The 14896-nt window shown below is 52.5% G+C and overlaps 1 protein-coding gene across 2 annotated transcripts in view; it reads right to left on the bottom strand.

The window, feature by feature from the left end:
• NKD1 (NKD inhibitor of WNT signaling pathway 1) overlaps positions 1 to 12388 on the bottom strand; it is an 86328-nt gene extending 73940 nt beyond the window's left edge. Inside the window, exons 1-3 of one of the 2 annotated variants that reach the window (XM_068529105.1) lie at positions 12208 to 12388; positions 12053 to 12085; positions 11219 to 11352 (exon numbers count right to left, since the gene is read on the bottom strand). In XM_068529105.1, coding sequence (XP_068385206.1) covers positions 11219 to 11352; positions 12053 to 12085; positions 12208 to 12232 — 192 coding nt within the window. In that variant the 5' untranslated portion in view covers positions 12233 to 12388. The remainder of the gene's footprint in view (positions 1 to 11218; positions 11353 to 12052; positions 12086 to 12207) is intronic. The other variant, XM_068529106.1, reaches the window with a different exon arrangement.
• Between the last annotated feature and the right edge of the window lie 2508 nt (positions 12389 to 14896).

The raw sequence follows: 14896 nt of genomic DNA on the forward strand, positions 1-14896 counted from the left end.
GGGGGGCCCACCAGCCTGCGCAGACTTCTGCAGTTAGAGATACACCCTGGGCCTGAGCCCATTTGGGAGGTTCTGGTCTTCCCCAGCCTCACCTGTAGCCTGAGGGTGGCCAGGCCCATCCTGCTGCTGACAGGGGCTTTTATGCTCTGCCCTACTCTCTCCAGGGCCCCAGCTCTGTACTCAAGCTCAAGGCCAGGGGCTTGGGCAGCACGTGGCAGACCAGCCAATCAGCTCCCGGCTGACACTACTTCATGGGACCAGGAGGTTCTCCCCAACCTCCCACCCAGCCAGAAATGAGAGAAGCTGGAGCGATCGGACATCGATAAAAATAAAACTGTGGGAGAAGATTTGCAGCAGGTGGACAAAGAACCAAAACAGGTTGCAACATATAGCATCTCGTCCCGCAACTCTCAAGAGCTACCCACCCCCGGTGCTGGACCGCGTATTTCTGCCTGAACAACTCAGAGACTGGGTTCTGTCCTAAGCCAGACACCCAGAAGTGGCTTGAAGGCTCTCTACTTGCCAGTTGTGCCTCCTGGACTTTGCACTTCCCAAACCCTTTGAGATGTTTTTACTAAACCTTTCATCACCTGGCTATTTATCCTTTGGGTCTCAACAACTTAACTCCCCAGTTCATAGTAGAACCCTCCTCATTCTCTCTCACCACGCCCTGTTCTTCCCCTTCATCACATTTAGCGCACATCTGGGTGATCATCAGCTAACCACACGAGAAAGCTGCAAGAGGAGGGGTGACGTCTGCTTTATTCTCGCTGATTTGCCAGCATGAACTCATTTCAGTCCTCGAACAACTCCATGAGGTAGGAACCATGACTACCCGTTCCACCAGATGCGAAAGCTCAGGATCAGCAATGAGCCGTCACATGGCCCAAGGCCACTCGGCTGGGGAGAGGTGCAGCGGGAACTTGGACCCAGGAAGTCTGATTCTGAAAGCTCTAAACACACTCCTGACACCTACTACGTGCACACGCTGGGCCTCAGTATAAAGTGGCCCAAACCACATCTATACTGTACTTACCCCACCTGCCCTCCCATCCTGTTCCCCGGCAACTGAAACGTACTATCCATGACTCCCCAGCACCCAGCCTTGGCTTGGGCTGTACCCTCTGCCTTGGAGGCAGCCTGAATCCGCTCTCCCTTGGCTGGGCTCAGGACTTAACTTGCTGAGCTCGTCTCCTCATCTGTACGCAGGGGAATAATACATGCAAAGAATGCATGTAAAGCATTAGACAATTTTAATATTCCCTTGTATGTACTATTATCACCAACATATTCATACCCCACCAAAATCTTGTAGGTCTAAATCAACAATCACAAGCCAGGCCAAATCCAGCTGTCTGGGTCCACCCAAAAAAAGTGTTTTTGAAAAATTTTATGTAGTTGATGATAATTTTTTTAATTAGAAAAATTTCACATAAAAATCCAGATGGCTGGGTTCTCTTAATGATAAGAAGATGTGGCAATACCAGGGCCACATTCCCACATGACAACAATTGGCTGGGGCTGAGGGACGCTGTTCTCTTGACTCAGGGCATGTGCTCCCCAGGGCACCCTAGTCCCCCCACCTCCCAGGTTTCTCCCTCCCAGCCTGCTGCGTTCATGAATATGACTTCTCTGGCCTTTAGATTCTGACCCCTAGTCCCAGTCTTACCATCCTTAGAGCTATACTGACATGCCACCTCCTTCAAAAACACCTCCCCGAATCTCCATAACCCTGTGTCTCTTCCTGGCCTTATAACTGTAAGAGCGAACTTGTATTGAGCACTTAGGGTGCGCCTGACATTACAACTGTTTTACAATTTGAGTCCTCACAACTGCCCTATGATGCAGGTACTATTATCATCCCTGCTTTACAGATGAGGAAACACAAGCAGAGTTGATTATTCTATTGCCATCCCCACCCCCATCCATTCCCCACCCTCTCTGTACTGCCCTGTGCCCCCAGGAAGCTGACCCTGTGGGCCAATTCACTGGAGCTTTCTGGCCTCTGGCTTCTGAATTCAGCCAATGCGAGGCCCCGGCAGGAAACGGGAGGATGCGAGGAGATGGGAGTTCGGGTACTTCTTCTCCACTCCCTCACTACTTCTGTCCCGTGTCTCTGACTGTGGTTAATCCTCCATCTTTATAGCTTCTGCCTGGTCTCCACCCATCATCAGCTGTGGCTCCTACAGGGATCCAATCCAAAATATCCAACATTTCCTCCCCTGGCCCTTTCTACCTTAGGGGTGGTAACAGCTTCCCACTGTTGCCAGGGACCATCCGTCCCTGGGCACCTCAACCCCCCATAAAGTATCCCTGAACCCTGCCCATACCTCTGGAAGCTAGTTTCATTTAAACTCTCTGGAGTGCATCTGTTTCCCACTAGACCCCTGGCTGACAGAGGTTCGACACTATGCCCAAGGTCACACAGTTAGAAAATCGTGCAGCAGGATCTGAACCCAAGACATCGGGCTCCAAAGTTCTCGCTCTTTAAGCACCACCCTACATCGCCTGATGTCCTAATCTACTTCTCCTGGTCCTTCACCTCCTTATGGCCTCCTCAAGAGTCCCCTGGGTGACACTCGAGAACCAAGCACTGTGCCTGGACCAATGCAGACCTTCCAGAATCTCTCACTGAGCCCACAGAATACAGCCACTTGATTCCTCTTTATCCTCCAAAGTATTTTTACAAGGGAGAGCCCATCCCCACATTCCTTTGTCCCCCAGATCACAGGGCTCACCTCTTTCTTGCTGGCCCCTCACACAGGCCCTTCACACACTTGTCTCCCCTCTGGACAAAGACCAAGCTCCATAACATGGCTGAGAAGGCCCCCAGGCCCAGGCTGTGACCTCTCTTCCGCCAACTGAACTTCAACCAGCATCTCAAATGAACCACCCTCTTCTCTACAGGGCTTTCTCACATGTGGCCCGTCTGTCCGGCAAACACTCATGGCTGTTACATGTCCTCTCCCCTTGCCTTGCTCACCACCACCCCTCCCCCCATGCACCTTTGGGCTTAAACCACAGCTCCTCTGAGTTTACCTCTGACCCTGGACCAGTTGGTACTTCCTGCTCTAGAGCCCCCAGAGCATTCTCTAACATTCCCTGAACATTGTCTTCATTATTCAAGAGCTACCTTCCCAAACCATGAGTCAATCAAACATGAATATCAATGCAAAGTAAAATATTAGCAAATCAAATACGGCAACATTTTAAAGCAGCAGTCTATCATGGCAAAGAGGGATTTAATTTAGGAGTGCAAAGAAAGTTGAACACTAGGAAATCTAGTTATGTAAATCAGGCATATAAATCATACATTATATTAGCAAAGAATCACCAGCTCCATCCACACCCCAACAGCATTTGATAAAATTCAATAATTATTCCTGGTTTTAAAAATCCTAGCAATCCAGGAGTTGAAGAAAGCTTTCTTAACTAGACAAACAATGAACATCATACTTAATAGTTATTAATCAGTTGAGGAGATTCTAACCAATGCAATAAGATAAGAAAAATAGATGAGAGGCAAAGATGAAAGTTTAGTTCCACTAAGCTCCAAGTTCTATGAGGCAGGAACTATGTTCTATTCCTCATAGTTTCTACAACATCCTACCCATGCTCAAATATCTGTAGAATGAACAGCCACCCAGATTAGGTCTGATTCCTACTAAATGTTCTCAAAGCACCCAGCACTTCTCCTTTGAGGCATAAATCACAGCTTAGGTTGTGTCATTTGTTTTTAAAAATACTTACCTTTTCCTACTAGAGTGTAAGGTCCATGAAAACCAGGACCACGCTCTACTGACAGAGCAAATGTACACCTGGCCTAAAGTAAGTACTCAATTTCTATTGCACAGATGCATGAATGACTTGAATAGAATGCATTTAATACATAGTTTCTAAATTGTAATAAATGATTTTATCCTACTTCTCAGCCAGAAGATCCGAGGCCCAGAGAAGGGGGGTGGGGACCCTTCAGTTGATGCCACACCACCGTGAAGCCCACCCACTACCCTGGGATCCTCTGAAAGGCATCAGCCACACACAAACAGCAGCCCACGTGGCTCAACAGGTAAGGAAAGTGAAGCCCAGAGCAATTCCTCGGAGCCCTCTAAACAAGCACACATACAGGACGCACCCTGGAGGGCAGAGCCGCCTGGTGAGAGCTCCTGTGTGCCGCCCTTCTGGGTCTAAGGATGACTTCAGTGGAGGGACCTGAGGCTTCCCTCGCGAAGCCCCGTGACGGGTACCCACGTGAATAAAGAGCCCCCTCTGCTTTCCTGGGAAGTTATCAAAGAATTACTTATGTCTCTGGAAATGCTTGTTTGGAAAAGGTTCTCCAGCCCACCTGGGCTTGGCAGGAGCGGCAGCTTCCCCAGGCCTGCCCTCTGGGGAGGGATCAGGCTTTCCCTCCAGCTCCTGAAGGAACTCGGCCATTTTTCATGCACAGAGTCTGAAGCCAGCCATAAAGAAGCAGGCAGCTTCCCAGGATAAACGGAGCACGGTGACATCAAAGACTGCCTTCCAGATTAAACAACTGAGGCCTTCAGCTCTCTCTGGCGTTTCTTCCAGGATATTCTGGGCTTCTGCCTCAGTTCTCCCTCGGATGGAATGGCAGATATTTTGTTTGTGAGAGTCTGAATTTTTTCCTTCCTCGGGGAGGGGGTGGGGAGGGAGGAGGCAAGGGGAAGGGAGGGGGAGAGAGAGCCAGAGGAAGAGAAAGAATGTCTGTGAGAGACAAGAGCCACAAAAAGAACATGCGTGAGTGGAAAAGAGAGCGGTAAGTCAGGGAGGCAGCCGGAAGTTCCTGCTTTGGAATCCAACGAGCGACCTAAAAATTCCAAAGTTGTGAACCTACAGCCAGTGAGTGAGGCTGCGAGAACCCCCCCAGCAAGGAGGACTGAGGGGTCCCTGACTCCCCAGTGCCTGCAGATCTCTTCGTGGGCCCCTGCCTCTTGCCCAGAGTCAGGCTGCATGCCTCTTCCTCAGACACACCTGGTAAACTGAGGCAGGAGACCCTCCTCCCTCAGGCACAGGCTCACAGCAGTTCTGGGGCAGGATGGGTTCTCTCTGGGACTGGCTTGTCACTGCCTCTTGCCCCCTGGTTCTTGGGGTGCCTCCCTCTGCCAATCCCACCGCTCAGGCTGCCACATCCCACCACGGCTGGGCTTCTGACCCTCCTCCCCCGCAGGGCAGCAGGGGCCGCCCCTCCACCCAAACAGCTGGAGTAATGCCCCCAAGTCCCTGTGCAGGATGCTGCATGCGAATCAGCCCTGCAGAGCGCGCTGGCGGCTGGGGCAGCAGGTTTGCTGCCCGCCTGGCTCCACCCCACTCACCTGTCCAGAGGGAAAGGTAGCTCACACGTGCCAAGAGCCACTAACATGGGGGGCTTTGCAGAAAGAATGAGCACCAGAGACAGTCCCAGACCCCACAGGCTGCAGAGCCACTTGGAGCCCACAGTCCCTTCTCAGGGGCCCAACCCAAGCACCACGCATTGTGCACAGACACTAGCAAGCAAGGGGTCTCCCCCAGCTCCCACTGCACAAACCCATCCCCTCTCCCCACACTTTCTTCCTCACTGCCTCAGCTTCTCAGGAGTGTTACTGTCTGCCAATGTGCCTGTGGCCATGCTTATTCTTTGTCTCCTTTATTAGACTGGAAGCTACAGGAGGACAGGCACCACAGCTCTGTGATTTGCCACTGTAGCCTCAATGCCCGGCACAGCTAGGGAATCCATAATTAATAACAATTCATTATTGATCATAATTAATTAATAGCTGAGTGTCTGAAAGAAAAGGCCTGATTCCACTCTTCCTTTTGTTCCTACTTCCAGCTCCACCTGGCTGGGGAAGAGAATCTGGGGGAGGAAGAGGCAGGGATGGTGACTTAATCTATCTCCATTCATTCATTCATTCATTCATTCAGCAAATGTATCATGAGAGCCCACCACGTGCCCCAGGGCTGCCACAAGGAAGATGGACTCCTCAGAAAGTGATTCTTCCATTGCTGACAGCTCAGCCTTGCTGCTTTAAGCCCTCAAAGGGACAGTCTGGCCCCTGAGCCCGGGGGCCCAAGCTTCCTGTTATGAGGAGGAATTTACTCTGTCTGTCTATCACCCACCTTCTCTCCTCACTTCTGACACTCCCACTGGGTGAGGGGATGGAACATTCCCCAAGGCTAGGAGCTTGTGGGACATGCCGAGGTTGTCTCCTGGTTTAGCTTCCCCCTGAGTTTGTGACAGTTTGTACAAGATATGAATGTAGAGGGTCTGTTCCCGAGTTCGAGGGACACAACACACACACAGCCTGACTCGGGGAACCAGTGTGCTTCTCAAAGAAGAAAAGTTTCGTAGGGAGGATAAGACACTCCTCGAAACCTCTACCTGAGACCCCATCACAGAGATGCATTAAAGTACCCAGAATGACACCCTTGCCCACCTCCCACCTTCCTGAGGGATCCAGACCTACCAGAAACCAGAAGCCCCACCTGGCACTCTGCCCAGCTCCAGCTTGCCCCAGCTCTCCTCCCCATTCCCCAGGGGTCCAGAAAGCTGCCAGGTGGGGCTATGAAGCTGGCCTGGCAGAGGGCACCCTCCGTGGAGAACTCAAAGAAGCCAGTGAGTTGAGGTCCAAACGCCTCCACTAGCCTCAAAGCAAATCATCTTTTAATTCTGAAACACCAAATATTTAATTTATGCTTTACCTCAAATGTCAAGTCCACCTCCCGGCACATAGCTTTGAAACCACGTAAGGAGGCCTAACACTTTCCATATGGTGAAGACATGGGGCCTTTTAATTGTGCCAACTGGTATCATTCAAGGGTAATTCCCCTGGAATCCGGCACTCAGGCAGCAGCTGGGCCGGCCTCCAATCTCATCACCCAGCTCCATACATCCCCACGGGCTCCAGCAGGGCCTGCACCCTCCCAATCTTCCCCAAACATCAAAATGCACTAGGTGCCACCTAATCAAATTACCAAACCGCCTGGCAGCCACCTTTGATCCAGAGGCAGACTTGCCTGCACCGAAGCTCTCAGCCTGTTTCTTCAGGCGGCTCTGCCATAAAAGAACAAAAGGACCAAACTGGGGGGTGGGGGAGGGGAATGGTCTTAAATCCAGTTGTACACATTCATATATGCACACGTGTGCACACGCTGCAGGAGCGTACACAGACACGCAGATTCTGCTTCTCTGAGTGTTCTCCTATCAGCATCTCTGTGTCCATTACGCTACTCCATCCATCTACTAAACTTGTTAATTTCACCCATTATATTTTCCAGAGCCAACATTTTCAATTGGTTTTCTTTTGTAACTGCCTGTTGCTGCTTCATGTTTCTAATATCGTCCTTTATCTCTGAGATTATTATGCTTATTTTAATTTCTAATTGTTTAGCACATTATTTTTTTTTTTTTTTTTTTTTTTTTATTTATTTATTTTTAAGGCTGTGTTGGGTCTTCGTTTCTGTGCGAGGGCTTTCTCTAGTTGCGGCAAGCGGGGGCCACTCTTCATCGCGGCGCGCGGGCCTCTCACTATCGCGGCCTCTCTTGTTGCGGAGCACAGGCTCCAGACGCGCAGGCTCAGTAATTGTGGCTCACGGGCCCAGTTGCTCCGCGGCATGTGGGATCTTCCCAGACCAGGGCTCGAACCCGTGTCCCCTGCATTAGCAGGCAGATTCTCAACCACTGCGCCACCAGGGAAGCCCTTAGCACATTATTGTCTGGCATACAAATTGTTCACCTATCAGTCATCTTCTGCAGTACTTGTACAGCTCACATTTCTCATTATTTTTCTCCTCCAAGCTCATATTCCCTTGAAGTTCAGCATGTACCCACTGAAAGGGCAGAAGCCCGAGCCTGTGTCCCTCCAAGTGAGGCTACAGAGTATGGGGGAGGGGGAGCCTCTGGTTTCATAATATGGGCCCCCACCTCCACCTCTCCCAGGGCCTCAGGAACCTGCCAGTACCTTTCTCCCCACATTCTACTTTCAGTGAAGAGTTATCTGCCAGAACCCTGCCAGGGATGAGCATGTTATTATACCCATTTTGCAGAGGAGCTAATTAAGGTAGACAAAGGTAAAATGGCTTATACAAGGTGACAAGCTATTGTGGCCAAGACTGACCTCATTTAGTTTTGTATTCGGGAGGGCAGGCGTGGGTTAATTGCCGGTGAGGTCACCCTCTCATATCCCAGGATCTTGCATGAAACTCAGACCCAACTTAAACATTTACTAAGCTACTCAGGCTCCCTCAGAGAGGAAGAGGGCAAGCAGGGGCCCCTCATGCTTCTGCCTGCCCCACAACCTGCCTCATCCCAAAGTACTCGGCAGCCGGCCAGAGTGCCACCTCTCAGGAATGAATAAGTGCGACCCCCTCCAGGCAGATGTTCTGGTGTGGAACTTAACCACACATGGCTTCCACTGTCCTAGAAAGTACTCCAGAATGGGAGAAAACCAGCGTCCACACCAGCCGGCTGGCAACTTTACAGGGTTAGGAGGAGGATTAAGATAATGTAAGCAAAGTGCTTGACACACACAGGCGCTTAATAAATAGTAGTTATTGTTGCAATAAAAATGCTGGTTGGATGAGCCACGAATGTGTCCCCCGCCACTTTGGTGAAAGGCCGGGTGACCGAGTGGACACAGAGGCCAACCCCAAGACGGGTCTGGGGCTGGTGAGGGGACCTCTGCCAGCCCTTGGAACTCAACACAATTTGGAGCCCACGCCCTCCTACATCCTGATGAGATAATGGAAGAACCTGGAGCCACCCTTTCCGTGCCACTGGAAATCACAGAAATTAAACAGACCGAGCGTTGCCTACTGCTATCCTGTTCAGTATCTCAACATTTCCCAAATTTGGGGCATTCCGTTCTCATTCACAATTTTGACCAGTTGTACTTAATATTTTTCTCAGAATTGACTTTAGACTATCTCTTTCCACTTAGCTTCCTCCTAAGCAATAATATCTGCGAATTCAAGGGTTTTATGTCCCAGTTATTTATTTTTTTCTGGTAAAAAAAAAAATGTAACTATTAAGATAAGAAATATTCCTCCAGGTACCACTTGAAATCACCTCACAGGCCTCCACAGTGCAGCCCCACACCCTGGGCTCACCCTGACTTCTCCCTGGGCCATCCCCACCTGTGCAGGCTCAGGAGCGAGGCCAGCGGTGGTGGGAACCCAGGCACCCAGGTCCCAGTCACCAAGCACAACTCTCAAGGCAGCAGAGACTCCCTCCCCTTAATATGTTGGATGGCAGGTCCCACGCTCCACCACCCAACATATGTCATGCTGATGGCTCTGTGTCTCACATCTTCAAAAGTGCTTTGAACAAACACTAATGACCCCTCAGCATTTCTCTGAGAGAGGGGGCTGGGAAAGGAGGGGGCAAGCACCATCCCATGCTGTCCTCAGCTGGGGGAAGAAACCAGGCAACAAAATTCCGTGACTTTACCAAAGCCACAGTCTTAAGCTGGGGCCCCCTCCCTACCCTCCCTCATTTCCCCCAATGGCAACTTTTACTGGCTCACATTCCTCTTGCTGGGAACACTACTATTTAATTAAAAACGACAGACTTTTGTTTTCCTCTCCTTCCTTCCTCCTCCCTCCCATCCTCCAGGACTGGATGCCAAGGAGACCTACCAAAAACATGCGGGTAACATTTGTTATGGCTTTGAAGATAAAAGTCAATTGAAGTAAGCCCTCGCTGTATTTCAAGTTTCCCCTAAAGCATGGAGCAAGCTGCCTGGCAGTTTAGGAAAGAAAAAAAAAAGCGGGGGGGACTGCAAATAAATGTCATTCTGCAGGAATACTTTGTAAAAATAAACAGGCTGAAAAAACCCAAAACTTGATTAATGGAAATCCACTCAGTTGGCCTCTGTCTTCAGCTGCAAATGCATTTGTTCATATGGCTAAATCGGATCATTTTCATTGGGCTTTAAATAAATAAGGAGATCAAAAACTAGAAATGGTAGGGGAAGAAAGGGAAGTTTGTAGTTCTGTTTTTAAAGGGCCCCAACTGCAGTGCCCCCGCCCACCAAGTTTTGGCCTTTCCCAGGGGACAGCAGCTCCAATTCTAACCCAGCCAACAGATGAAGAGAAATGGAGAAGAGAAGGCCCCCAGCTCAGCAGTGGCAGTGGAGGAGGAGATGGGAGCTTCTTCCAGATGCAGCGGTTATTTCATACGTGCACAAGAGTCGACTTTATCCACAGGCCTCACCTCCTCCAACGGGCTGCACCCAGTCCAGGTCCCACCACCAAATACACACACACACACACACACACACACACACACACACCTGAAAAGTCCACTGGCCCCTCCCCAGCCCATGGACAAGACCAAAGAACTAACCAGACCTGAGACTCAGTCTGTTCTCCTCTAAGTTAAAAAAAAAAAAAAAAAAAATTAAATGTCACATCAAAAAGTTGATTCATCCTTTGATCCTTGGCTTGCTCGAGTTCCACGCAGACCATCTGAAAGCCCTGTGCAGAGTTCTGGAGCCCATAGGACATCTGTGAACACCAGTGCCAGGCCAGGAGCTGAGGCTGGACTCACTCACTCCCCTGTCACATCTATTGCTCCCCTAGGAACAACTCCAACCTCAGGGACCCACTGGGGGAAGGCTAGGGGTAGGCCCAGGCTATAGCAGAATGAGGCCCTCTCTCTCCTTGTGGGCCAAGCCAAGGGGTCTCCCAGATCTCGGTACCCCCCAAATTCTGCCCGCCACCGGATCACAGCCGGCTCTACTGGGGCTGCAGGGCAGATGGTACTGATGAACGTCACACACTTGGAACACATTCGGAGACCGGCACAGTCCTGCCTTCCATCCAGACACCCCCAGATGCCTTCCCTCTTCCCTAGCCCCAACTCCAAATCCACCTTTGAATGCTGGCCGCAGAAACAAGGTAGAAGTCAGAGCAGGCCCCCCCAGATCCCTCCAGCGCAGACAAGCTTCCCCATCAACTGGACCTGCACCACCACATCACCTAGGACATTTCCCCCCCGGGCAGCCCTCTGCCCCCAGCTGAACAGGAGACTGCCACCTGTGTCACCAATAAGGTTCCCCAAGGCAGGGGGTGTACAGGGTCATATTGGTGGGGCAGGGGCAGCTGAGAAGGGATTTCTGGACTTAGAAGCTGCGCCGAGAGGGTGCTAAAAGTTGGGGTGTGGGGGGTAGGTACGGAGACGCATCTCTGAGGTTGAAAGGGACGTAGGTGGGGATCGTACCCGCGTTCCTCTGCCAATGGTGCCAGCCGCCCGCAGCTGTCGGGATCCGGAGCTGCCACCCGGGCAGCGCTGCCTCCCGATCCACTCCTCAATGCCTTTCCGAGCCCAGGCGGCGCTCGCAGCGAAGCTGTCACCTGAGGCGGGGACGACACGAAGCCCCTGAGTCTGGCCCCTAGGCTGAAAGTTACCCGAGAGAGGAGAGAAAGAGTGGGCGAGGCAGAGGCAGCAGGGACCCGGAGGGTGTTGGGAGCCGCGCACAACCCGAGAGAGGGACGCAGGTAATCAGGAGAAGGTAGTTCAGCGAAGCCCCGAGAGAAGGGATCCAGAGCGGAGCCAAGGGGGAAGCAGGACCCCCAGGAAGACGCGTCTGGGGATCAGAAGAGCGAGCGCCAGAGGCCAGGACTGCGGAGGGGAGGGATGAACACGGGGTGAGGGGAAGAGGGGGGGTGAGGGGAAGAGGGGAACTGAGCGTCAGGAGAGGGGGCGCAGGAGCCAAGATCTCGGGAGAGGGGGCTGAGGGCCAGAAAGAGAGGGCGCAGGCTCTTGGAGAAGGGGCTTAGGAGCCTGAAAAGGGGGTGCAGTGAGTGCGGGGTCGGGGTACCGCAATAGGAGGGGTTGAGAGTCAGAAGAGAGAGCACAGGATAGCGGGGAGGGGGTAGGATGGACAGAGGAGGGGACACAAAGTCTGCTCCAAGGAGAGGGTTTGTGGGACTGGTGACTGGAGTAGCGGGTGGGGGTGGCCCTGGTAATAAGATCCGCGGGCTAGGCCATTCCGCCGCCGTCCGCGGTGCTTCCCAGTCTATCCCCCCCGGTCCGTGCCCCGCGCGCCCCTACCTTCCGGGCTCTCCCTGCGCTTGCACACGGCGGCTGCAGGCACATCGCGCGCGGCGGCGGCGGGAGCCGGAAAGAAAGGAGAGGCAGGGAGTTAGCAATCGCGGGGGCGAGGGCGGCGGGGACCAGGGGGCCGGCACGCGGGCGGGGACACTGACCCGGCTTGGAGTGAAGTTTCCCCATGCTGGGGGCGCTGCGGGAGGGGGCGCCCCTAAGCCATGCGCCCGGCCCGCGGGCCCTGCGGCTCGCCGCGCCGCGCCTCGCTCTCCTCCTCCTGGAGCAGCCCTGAAGCCGAGCGTATCCCGAAGGGTCGCCGCGACACGATCCTGCCGCCGTCGCCGCGGCCGGACTGACGCCCGGGCGCGCCGAACCCCCAGCCCGCCGCCGCAGCCTGCGCCTCCCCGCGCGCCCATTGGCCGGGCGCGGCGCATCAAAGGCGAGGCGGGACGCGGAGGGAGAAGGCTGTGGGCGGGGCCGGCGGGCTGTGGGCGGGGCGTGGAGAGGCGCTGTAGGGCTGGACACAGCGCCCCCCTCCAGCCTGCGGTCTTTGACCCGGGCCGGGGGCTGTGGACCCGGGACTGGGGACCGGGGGTGGGGGGGTGAAGGGAGGCGGAGGAGCTCTGGCCAGGAGGAGTATTGGAACAGACACGGTCCTGCCCGCTCTACAATAACCGCTCCTCTGGCTCACGGGGCTGTGCGTTCCCTCCGCTCTATTTTTCCTGGCAGCGGGCAGGAGGACTCAGCGGCTCCACTTTACAGGTGATGAAACTGAGGTCGGAGAAGAGACGCTGCTTGGAGCGCCCGCAGCGTTGCCCCTTCCGTTGCACGATCGGACTTTTGCAGAAAGTGTTCGCTTATTACCCGCCCCGTGCCCGCCCACCTTCTCCTCCGACTCTCTACGTTTTGATTTGGTTGTGCAGGAGAAGCCCCCACTGAGCCTCCGGCCAGCTGTGGACCCAGCCAACTCCCGGCGGCTACAAGTGTCCGAAAGCCACGAGTTGCCAGCCAATCGCTGTCCCCGCATCCCGGGGCCCGTGGGTGCCCGCCGGGGGTCGGGGCGCGCTGCCAGCTGTGCAGCCCGGAAGGGGGTAACCGCTGGGTCTTTGATCTTCCTTGGTTTCCGCTCCCCGCTGCAGTTCGCCAGACCAAGGGCTTGTTTGTTTTGTCTGGGGAGGTCTCTGCGGAGGGGAGGGCGACATCAAGGGGTTCCACTCCACCTTTGTGGTTCTCAGAGAGAACGCCTGCTCTTCTAGGGACGCTATGGGCCTGTTAAGTTCGTCCTGGTACTCGGTAGCCTAGGCGTGGGAAAAGAAAACTCTGTGCTAGGACTGAATTCTCTGTGTGAGCCTCAGTTTTATGGTCTGTAAAATGGAGGCTCAATTCTGCCCTTCTTGCCAACTCCTTAGAGGGGCACTGCCGAAAAGGAAGATAATGTGAGCAACATATGTAATTTCCAAATTTCCTAGTAGCCACGTTTTTTTAAAAAAGTAAAAAAGAAACATTAAACTTATTTTAATATATTTTCTTTAACTTGATATATCAAAAATGCTTTAATTTCAACTTATAATGAGATATTGTACATTCTTTGTTTTGCACTGTTTAAAATCTGGTGTGTATTTTATATTTAGAGCACATCTCAACACAGACAGGCCACATTGCAAGTGACCAATAGCCATAGGTGATTGGTGGCTACTGTATTGGACATCATAACTCTGGAGCATCTACGTGTCTCAAAAGGATATTGGGGGGCTTCCCTGGTGGCGCAGTGGTTGAGAGCCTGCCTGCCAATGCAGGGGACACGGGTTCGAGCCCTGGTCTGGGAAGATCCCACATGCCGCAGAGCAACTGGGCCCATGAGCCACAACTACTGAGCCTGCGCGTCTGGAGCCTGTGCTCCGCAACAAGAGAGGCCGCGGCAGTGAGAGGCCCGCGCACCGCGATGAAGAGTGGCCCCCGCTTGCCACAACTGGAGAAAGCCCTCGCACAGAAGCGAAGACCCAACACAGCCAAAAATAAATAATAAATAAATAAATAAATTTATAATTGCTTGTTAAAAAAAAAGGATATTGGGAACTGCGTGGCCCTCCAGAGTCATAAATCCCTTCACCCAACAGTGTCTTACTTCCATTCTCCAAACTTGCTTTCTACACACCCATTTGTGTGGAAATGAAGGCTAATCTTATAAGCAGGTACATTAACGCTCCTAGCAGGCTGGTTTCATTTGAGGAGTGCTGGGACCCCCCAAAACATTATTATTGTCCATGTTATATTGCAGTTCTCTATTCAGTACCTACTGTGTGTCAGCCATTGTCCTAAGTCATGTATAACTCTTACAACCACTGTTTGAAGCAGGCTCGTACTTATTCTACAAAGGAGGGAACTACTAGGCTCAGAGAGGTGAAGTCACGTGCCCAAGGTCACACAGCTAGTCAATGACCTGGTTAGGAACTGAACCCAAGCCTCTTGATTCCATTGCCCATGTTGTTTTTACTACATCAGGCTGTCCCAACACAGTCCAAACTTGACATTCCACCATTAGAGGCAGACTCACCCATCTGGAAACAAATACTGATTCAGTGCCAGCTGTGTGCCAAGCACTGTTTTAGGCACATAAGATACATCAGTGAACAAAACAAACAATCCCCACTCTCATGGATCTTGCACTCTACTGGGAGGAAGACAGAGAAGAAACAATAAACATAATTGAACGGGCAAACAGTATGGTAAGTTAGAAGGCATCACCAGCTATAGCAGTGGTTCTCAACTGTGGGCAGTTTTGCCCTTTGGGGGACATTTGGCAATGTCTGAAGGCATCTAGCAGGTAGAGGCTAGGGTTGTGGCTAAACA

The sequence above is a fragment of the Eschrichtius robustus genome, chromosome 19, assembly GCF_028021215.1.
Source record: "Eschrichtius robustus isolate mEscRob2 chromosome 19, mEscRob2.pri, whole genome shotgun sequence".
Lineage (NCBI taxonomy): Eukaryota > Metazoa > Chordata > Mammalia > Artiodactyla > Eschrichtiidae > Eschrichtius > Eschrichtius robustus.